Source organism: Macaca fascicularis, chromosome 3 (genome assembly GCF_037993035.2).
Source record: "Macaca fascicularis isolate 582-1 chromosome 3, T2T-MFA8v1.1".
Classification (NCBI taxonomy): Eukaryota; Metazoa; Chordata; class Mammalia; order Primates; family Cercopithecidae; genus Macaca; species Macaca fascicularis.
The window spans coordinates 46,497,901-46,507,347 of record NC_088377.1 but is presented as its reverse complement, the minus strand read 5'-3'; the positions used below and the strand labels follow the sequence as shown (position 1 = coordinate 46,507,347).

At 46.4% G+C, this 9,447-nt stretch overlaps 1 protein-coding gene across 3 annotated transcripts in view; it reads left to right on the top strand.

Moving 5' to 3' along the window:
• The first annotated feature begins 658 nt into the window (after window positions 1–658).
• Window positions 659–9,447, top strand: part of LOC102116774 (vacuolar fusion protein CCZ1 homolog B) — a 28,393-nt gene continuing 19,604 nt past the window's right edge. For all 3 annotated transcript variants that reach the window (XR_012432210.1, XM_045384629.2, XM_045384628.2), the window contains exons 1-7: window positions 659–876; window positions 2,243–2,340; window positions 2,433–2,526; window positions 2,818–2,895; window positions 3,609–3,656; window positions 5,224–5,307; window positions 7,654–7,829. Coding sequence is in view for 2 of the 3 variants with exons in the window: in XM_045384629.2 (XP_045240564.2) it covers window positions 757–876; window positions 2,243–2,340; window positions 2,433–2,526; window positions 2,818–2,895; window positions 3,609–3,656; window positions 5,224–5,307; window positions 7,654–7,829 (698 nt within the window). In the remaining variant the exon portion in view is untranslated. The remainder of the gene's footprint in view (window positions 877–2,242; window positions 2,341–2,432; window positions 2,527–2,817; window positions 2,896–3,608; window positions 3,657–5,223; window positions 5,308–7,653; window positions 7,830–9,447) is intronic.

Genomic DNA, 9,447 nt, shown 5'->3' with positions numbered 1-9,447 from the left:
TATGTGGGCATGGTGATGCATGCCTATGGTCTCAGCTACTCCTCAGGCTGAGGTGGGAAGATCGCTTGAGCCAAGGAGTTGAGGCTGCAGTGAGCTATGATGGCACCACTGTACTCCAACCTGTGTGACAAAGCGAGATCCTATCTCTAAATTAAATTAAAAACAATATCACCAAAACAACAACAGGTTGGGCGGTGGTGTCTCACGCCTGTAATCGGAGCACTTTCAGAGGCCCAAGTGGGAGACCATTTGAGGCCAGGAGTTCGAGAGCAACCTGGGCAACATAGTGACACTCCACCTCTACAAAAAAGAAAACTGGCCTTGGTGGCGCGCGCCTGTAATCCTAGCTACTTGGGAGGCTGAGTCAGGGGGATCGCTTGAGTCCCGGAGGTTGAGGCTGCCGTGAGCTGAGATCACGCCACTGCACTCCAGCCTGGATGACAAACTGAGACCCTATAAAAAAAAAAAAAAAAAAAAAAAAAGGCGCCCTGCTCAGTTTTTCCTGAAATGCGCAGCCCTACGCCTGTAGCCAGGAGAGAACTCCGCGAGCCAGCAAAACACAAACTCGGCCAGGAAACGGACCACAAGCCCGCCCGGAGGAGCCAGAAGAAAACGCTGCGCCGCGGGTTCTTCTTCCGGGCCGGCGGCAAGCGCTTCCGGGGCGGCGGCGAGGGAGGTGGAAGTGCAGTGTCCTGGCAGGTGGCTGCTGTAGCTGGGCGGGCCGTGGGAGGCTCCCGAGGTGGGGGCCCGGTCGGGATGGCTGTAGCGACGGCTGGGGCCGGGAGCGGGCCCTGGGCGACCCAGGAGAAGCAGTTCCCGCCGGCGCTGCTGAGTTTCTTCATTTACAACCCGCGCTTCGGGCCGCGCGAAGGAGAGGTATGCGGAGGGGGCCGGGCGCGGAGTCAACGGGCCCGAGGGGCGGGCGGCGTCGGTACCCCCCGGGGAGGCGGCCCTGTGGTTCTGCCCACCTCGAGCGGCACAGACCTAGCCTGCGTTGCGCCAGGTGCGAGTACGGACCGGGGACTGCGGCGGGGACCTGACAGCAGGCAGGGACCGCTTCAGGTCCTGGGTCGATGCCTGTCTATGGAATAAAGTCCCGTCGGGTCTATCGCTCCACACCCCAGGTTGAGGCTGTTTGCGCTTTGCTTTGCCTCAGTTCTGGGAAATTAAAATTGAACTTGGCTTTGTTAAGTGATTAGTCCCCAGCTAGAAGCGTGGAAGCAGAGTGGCAGACGCTAGCCCTCAAATGATGCAAGCCTGGAGGACCCTGTAAAAGTTTTCGGCCAAATGAGGAAATAAATTAATTCCGGGAGGGTGTGTATGTGTGTGCGTTTTGTTTTTCTGAGGTGGGGACGGCGACTTTCTCAAAGGATGTACGGAGCTGTGTTTCATTACCAGCAAGTCACAGTTCTTTTAAAGACTGTCCAGGCTGGGCTCCGTGACTCACGCCTGTAATCCCAGCACTTTAGGAGGCCGAGATAGGAGGATTGCTTGAGGCCAGGAGTTCCAGACCAGCCTGGGCAACATAACAAGACCCCCATCTCTTACCTGCCCCCCCCCAAAGAAAAATCGAAAAATGAGCCAGGCGTGGTGACACGCACCTGTAGTTCTAGCTACTCAGGAGGCTGAGGCCAGAGGATCACTTGAGCCCGAGTGGTTGAGGCTGCAGGAGAGCTGTAATTGTGCCACTGCACTACAGCCTGGGCCACAGAGACCACATCTCAGAAAAAGAAAAAAAAAACTTGTCAGTTCAAATGCCTGGGAACTGACTGGATTTAATTTTCAGGGAGCTGTGTGTCTGCAGATGTGCACACTTTTATTTCTTATAAGCTTTGGTGTATTACAAATTACCACCAGGAAAGAAATCTAGAGACTGAGTTTTCATAGAAATTGCCTGGTGCTGCTTCAGATATAACGTGACTAACTGAATATCAAAACAGCCTTTCTGGCTGGTAGGCAGTATTTGCACATGACGAGATAATTCCTGTTTTTCTTACTATTTTAAATAATAGAGACGAGGTCTCACTGTGTTGCCCAGGCTGGTCTTGAACTCCTGAGCTCAAGTGATCCTCCCACCTCAGCCTCTCAAAGTGCTAGGATTACAATTCCTCTTTTTCTAAAACGTTTTTGTTTTGTTTTGTCATTAGCATGTGTGACACAAGAGGTCGACATTGAACTTAGCGTTTTCAGTAGCTAAGATGAAATGTTTATATTAATGTGCTTCTGTTTCTTCATGTTTCAGGAGGAAAATAAGATTTTATTTTATCATCCAAATGAGGTAGAAAAGAATGAAAAGATTAGAAATGTCGGATTGTGTGAAGCCATTGTACAGTTCACAAGGTAATACCTTTAAGTGTGTCTTTTAGAGTTCAGTGAATTCTTAAAACTTCTGCTGGAGAATTGTCCCAAACGTATTTTTTTAACCTTTGTAGGACCTTTAGCCCATCAAAACCTGCAAAATCTTTACATACCCAGAAGAATAGACAGTTCTTCAATGAACCAGAAGAACATTTCTGGATGGTCATGGTATTTACATACACGGTGTATCTTTCTGAAATTGTACGGTGAAGTTATGGGTGATCTTTACTATTCAGAGTTTGGGAAAGTTCTCTGGCTGTTGCATCCAAGTAACATTAAAATAAAATTAGTTGGAATTTTAAAGTCAAGTTCTTCCTATTTGCTTTATTTGTTCTTGGGGCTGTTTTAAGAAGTTGTGTTTCTGGTGCTATAGCATGTTCAAAGTTTTTAAATTAAGGCAAAATAAAAACCATGGTATAATGAATTCATTGTATAATTTCAGTTTATCAAACTTTGCAGGTTGTTCGGAATCCTATAATTGAAAAACAGAGTAAAGATGGGAAACCAGTTATTGAATATCAAGAGGAGGAGTTGTTGGTAATGTGTCATTATTTATTTATTTATTTTAGATGTATTACTGAGTATGTTGAATCCCTCAATTGGTCGGATTTAAACTCGGTGGCTTTTGCGGAAGTTTCTCGGGGTATATAGCAAAGGTTTATGTTTATCGTTTACATGAGCACAGTCTTTTTAAAATGTATATGCACCCTATCTCACTAATAGCTTCTACTCTTCATCTACATTGAAAGCCCTCCTAAAGTAAGGCTTACTAAGTCACAAATTAGAATTTAAACACTTCTGGCTGGGAACAGTGGCTCACACCTATAATCCTAGTACTTTGGGAGGCCAAGGCGGGTAGATCACTTGAGGTCAGGGGTTCAAGACCAGCCTGGCCAACATGGCGGAACCCTGTCTTTACTAAAACTATGAAAATTGGCCAGGAATGGTGGCGCACACCTGTCATCCCAGCTACTCAGGAGGCTGAGGCAGGAGAATCGCTTGAACCAGGGAAGCAAAGGTTACAGTGAGCCAAGATTATACCACTGCGCTCCAGCCTAGACAACAGAGTGAGCCTCCATCTCAAAAAAAAAAAAAAAAAAAAGTAAACACTTTTTTTCAGCACACAACTATTGTGGGACCAAGTTCATAAACATTATACCGTTACGTCAAGAGTCAGTGTAGCTTTGCCATCTATCCAGTAGACATTGTGTTCCCTTGAATTGAGATCTGTGCTGTTTTTGTGTTTGCAGGACAAGGTTTATAGTTCAGTGCTACAGCAGTGCTACAGCATGTACAAGGTAAGCCTGGCATTCGTTTCTGAGAGTCCAACCAGTTACCCCTATTTATAGGCTCCAGGGTTGTTTAAAGAGAAATCTTTCAATGACTGCAAAGTGACTGTGTATTTATCTTAGAGAAGAAAATAATGAGGCCTTGGAAACAGGTAGTGAGGTTTATGCCCACATTTATTCAGCGAGTATTGAACTCCCTTCTCTCTCTCAGCCTCATAGTGGGAATGTGTCCCCCACTGATGAAAAAGTGTGCCTCTGTCCTCAAGGAACGTACAGAATGCAGATAATTTCATGATTTAAACATTTCAGTGAGGCAGGGCATAGTGTATCACACCTGTAATTTCAGCATTCTGGGAGGCTGAGGCAGGAGGATTGCTTGAGCCCAGGAGTTCAGGACCAGTCTGGGCAATATAGCAAGACCCCATCTCTACAAAAAATTTTTGTACAAGTTAGTCAGGTGTCATGGTGCATGCCTGTAGTCCCAGCTACTTGGGAGGCTGAGGTGGGAGGATCGCTTGAGCCTGGGAGGTCGAGGCTGCAGTGAACTGTGATTGCGCCACCACACTCTAGCCTGAGTGACAGAACGAGATTCCATCTCAAAAAAAAAAAAAAAAAAGGATAAAAATGGTGATTCCATTCATTGAAAGAAAACTGAAAAATAAAAAATAAAAATTTGGGTGATATTACTTATGTAAATTGAAACTTCAGGGTAAGTTGAAATTTTTGAAAGATGCCTAGAGCAATTTAGGTGGTTTCATAAATAAGACAGCATTGGCCGGGCGCGGTGGCTCAAGCCTGTAATCCCAGCACTTTGGGAGGCCGAGGTGGGCAGATCACAAGGTCAGGAGATCGAGACCACAGTGAAACCCTGTCTCTACTAAAAATACAAAAAATTAGCCGGGCGCAGTGGTGGGCGCCTGTAGTCCCAGCTACTCAGGAGGCTGAGGCAGGAGAATGGTGTGAACCCAGGAGGCGGAGCTTGCAGTGAGCCGAGATCGCGCCACTGCACTCCAGCCTGGGCAACAGCGTGAGACTCCGTCTCAAAAAAAAAAAAAAAAAAGACAGCATCACTTAACAGTATTTTTTGTAACTTACATTTTTAACTCAAGTTTTCTCATTTAAATATTTTCTCTATTGAAAAGAACTGGGAGATTTAATGAGCTGAATTAATCATCTAAAGGAAAGGCCGGACGCGGTGGCTCACGCCTGTAATCCCAGCACTTTGGGAGGCCGAGATGGGGGGATCATGAGGTCAGAAGATCAAGACCATCCTGGCTAACACGGTGAAACCCCATCTCTACTAAAACTGCAAAAACAAAATTAGCCGGGCATGGTGGCAGGCGTCTGTAGTCCCAGCTACTCAGGAGGCTGAGGAGGGAGAATGGCGTGAACCCAGGAGATGGAGCTTGCGGTGAGCTGAGATCATGCCACTGCACTCCAGCCTGGGTGACAGAGTGAGACTCTGTCTCAAAAAATAATAATAATCTAAAGGAAAAAAAGAACTTCTTCTAGTTCTGCTGAAAAAGTGAGCGTAGGAAATTGATTGTTTTTTTCCTGTGGTCTTTTACCTCATTAGCTTTTTAATGGAACATTTCTGAAAGCCATGGAAGATGGAGGCATCGAGCTTCTGAAAGAAAGATTAGAGAAATTCTTCCATCGGGTAAGTACTTTGAATTTCGTTTATAACTTTAGTGAGCATTCAGCAGATTTTTAGAGAAATATGGACAGACAAGTTTGTTTCTTATGTACAAAAAACCCAGAACTTGAAAGTGGCAAAGAGCCTGAGACGGACCGTCGTAAAACTGGAGCAGCAAGGAAACGCGTGAGGCGTGCGCTCTGGACCCTCCCTCCAGCTGTAAGGCAGAGCTTCCTGCGTTCGCCCAGGGCTCTTAAAGAGTCCTGGAGTCATCGTTTGGCCTCCTTGTGTTTTACCTGCGTCTGTCCTGGGCTTACTCAACAGCCGTCTTTTGTGTGATGGATCAGTTGATAAGGAAAACGTGATTATTGGAGTTGCACATTGTTAGGGATGGGCTCTGTTCACTGAACAGGCATAAGCTGTGTCGATGCAGGAAGAGTTACTGGCTGTGGGACTTTGTCAGATGAGCCATTAGGGACATTTGTCCCAAGTGCTGTTCTTCCATTGTAATGGAATTGTGCATATTTCACCCGACCTTGTCAAGCTCAGTTTATCTTTTTTTTAAAAGGAAACAAAAAAAGAGACAGGGTCTTGTCCTGGCTGTTTTGCCCAGGCTGGTGTCAAGCGATCTTCCCTCCTCGGCCTCCCAAAGTGCTGGGGTTAAAGGCATGAGCCAACTCGCCCAGCCCAGTTTCCCTTGAAGAAACAATTCTCAATCTATTTTCTTCTGAAAATACCTTCTGTGTCTATTGTTGAGTTCAACTTTTCTCTCTAAAACAGTTTTCATAGCTATTTTTGAATTTTTTTGTTTCTCTGAATTACTTTTCTTTGTTTTGTCATTTTAATGACCACAATTATCCACTCGCATATTATCTCCTGGTTTCTGTTCTTGTCCTCATTTCTCTTACCCATCGACATATGGATACAACTGTTGTCCTGACTACGTATCATTTAGACGCGATTTTAGTATAAGATGGCACTCTCGGCTGGGCGTGGTGGCTCACACCTGTAATCCCAGCACTTTGGGAGGCCGAGGCAGGCAGATCATGAGGTCATGAGTTCAAGACCAGTCTGGCCAACAAGGTGAAACCTCGCCTCTACTAAAAATACAAAAAAACTAGCTGGGCGTAGTGGCGCATGCCTGTAATCCTAGCTGTTCTGGAGGCTGAGGCAGGAGAATCGCTTGAACCCAGGAGGCAGAGGTTGCAGAGAGCTGAGATTGCACCACTGCACTCCATCCTGGGCGACAGAGCAGGACTCCATCTCCGGGGGAAAGAAAGATGGCACTGTCTGTAGTATTAATGGATAGATCCCTCATTAGGCTAATCTAATTTGAAGGGCACTACTATAAGGAATTACTTTTTTTTTTTTTTTTTTTGAGACAGTCTCACTCTTGTCACCCAGACTGGAGTGCAGTGTGTGATCTTGGCTCACTGCAACCTTCATCTCCCAAGTTCAAGTGATTCTCCTGTCTCAGCCTCCCAAGTAGTTGGGATTATAGGCTACCACGCCCGGCTAATTTTGTATTTTTAGTAGAGACGGGGTTTTGCCATGTTGGCCAGGCTGTTCTCAAACTCCTGACCTCAAGTGATCTGCCTGCTTTGACCTCCCGAAGTGCTGGGATTACAGGCATGAGCCACCGCGCCCGGCCAAGAATTAAATACTTTAAAGTGCTAGCTGGGCACAGTGGCTCATGCCTGTATTCCTAGCGCTTTGGGACACCTAGACATGAGAATCACAGAGGCTGGAAGTTCAAGACCAGCCTGGGCAACACAGCAAGACCCTATCTATACCAAAAAAAACCAAAAAAATTTTGGGCCGGGCGCGTTGGCTCAGGCCTGTAATCCCAGCACTTTGGGAGGCTGAGGCGGATGGATCACGAGGTCAGGAGATCGAGACCATCCTGGCCAACATGGTGAAACACTGTCTCTACTAAAAAATACAAAAAATTAGCCGGGCGTGGTAGCAGGTGCCTTTAGTCGCAGCTACTCAGGAGGCTGAGGCAGGAGAATGGTGTGAACCTGGGAGGCGGAGTTTGCAGTGAACTGAGATTGCGCCACTGCACTCCAGCCTGGGTGACAGAGTGAGACTCCATCTCAAAAAAAAAAAAAAAATTTTGACTTTAAAAAGAGGTAAAACACAATACTGAATAAACATTAACTATAGATATGTTTGAACTTTGTATCTTGGAATTGGTACTGAGTTCACACTCAGTTACCCATGTTTTTGCCATGGCCTCGTTGTTGTGCTGTTTGCTAGTGTGTAATTGTACCATAAATAAGAGTCTGACATAAGATTATTTTCAGTTATCAAGGAGCATTATATTCAGTGTACTATTAGTAAATTTTATGCCTTACTTTTTTTCCACAGTATTTGCAAACGCTACATTTGCAGTCATGTGACCTACTTGACATTTTTGGTGGAATCAGCTTCTTCCCGTTGGATAAAATGACTTATTTGAAAATCCAGTCCTTTATTAATAGAGTGGAGGAAAGCCTGAATATAGTCAAATACACTGTGTTTCTCTATAACGATCAGCTCATCTGGTAGGTACACCCCAAGGCGTGGTATTAAAAGAAGAAATTGAGATAATAAAAACAGCAGTGACTGGATTGATGGCAGGTTGTCAAACAGGAACTTGTAGGGGGAGGCTGGGTAGGAAGCATCTTCATAGATATTGTCAAAATAAAGCAGTGATTATTTAAAGCAGAACTAGGGTGATTTGGGTTAAAATTTCCAAGCAGAGGAGTTTAAAACTGGTTGCATGAAAGATGAAAGGCTGGGCGCAGTAGCTCATGCCTGTAATCTTAGCACTTTGGGAGGCCGAGTCGGGCAGATCACTTGAGGTCAGGAGTTTGAGACTAGCCTGGCCAACATGGGGAAACCCCGTCTCTACTCAAAATACAAAAATTAGCCGGGTGTGGTGGCTCATGCCTGTAATCCCAGCTACTCGGGAGGCTGAGGCAGGAGAATCGCTTGAACCCGGGAGGCAGAGGTTGCAGTGAGCTAAGATGGCGCTACTACACTCCAGCCTGGCAACAGAGAGAGACTCAGTCTCCAAAAAAAAAATGTTCCTATCAAGTAAGGTTTAGGAATCCTATTTTTCTTTTGGAGTTTTTTCCAAAATGACGAATGTGAGAAGCGGAATTTTTATAGCTTTTTCTTTTCTTAGAGACGGGGTTTATTGTGTTGGTCAGGCTGGTCTCAAGCTCCTGGCCTCAGTGATCCACCCGCCTCAGCCTCCCAAAGTGCTGGGATTACAGGCATGAGCCATTGCACCTGCTTTCTTTTAAAGAAGCTAGAGTTCTTTTTTTTAATCCAAGAAATCCAAAGTGTTATACAAACCAGGAAATTACCTGCTATCGTCAAACTGTTTGTGTCCTGCAGTAGGAACAAGGTGGTCACAAGACTGCCCAGCATACGTGACCCCTGAGAGCTGGATGGCAACCGAGGCCGCGCACTTTTGGCCTAGAGTAGGTGGACAGAAGCCGTGGAGGCATAGCAGGGAGTGGCCGGGCCTCCCGCAGCTGTTCCAGGACCTTCAGGTTTTATGTTCCCATTGACTATAGCCCACTTTCTTTTTTTTTTTTTTTGAGACAGAGTCTCACTCTCTTGCCCAGGCCGGAGTACAATGGCACAATCTTGCTTGGCTCACTGCAACCTCCACCTCCTGGGTTCAAGCGATTCTCCTGCCACAGCCTCTTGAGTAGCTGGGATTACAGGCACGTGCCACCATGCCCAGCTGTTTTGTATTTTTAGTGGAGACAGGGTTTCCCCATGTTGGCCAGGCTGGTTTTAAACTCCTGACCTCAGGTGATTTGCCTGGATTGGCCACCCAAAGTGCTGTGATTACAGGTGTGAGCCACCGCACCTGGCCTAGCCCAGGTTCTTTTTTTTTTTTTTTTTTTGAGACGGAGTCTCGCTCTCTCGCCCAGGCTAGAGTGCGGTGGCCGGATCTCAGCTCACTGCAAGCTCCGCCTCCCAGGTTTACGCCATTCTCCTGCCTCAGCCTCCTGAGTAGCTGGGACCACAGGCGCCCACTACCTAGCCCGGCTAGTTTTTTCGTATTTTAGTAGAGATGGGGTTTCACCGTGTTAGCCAGGATGGTCTCGATCTCCTGACCTCGTGATCCGCCTGTCTCGGCCTCCCAAAGTGCTGGGATTA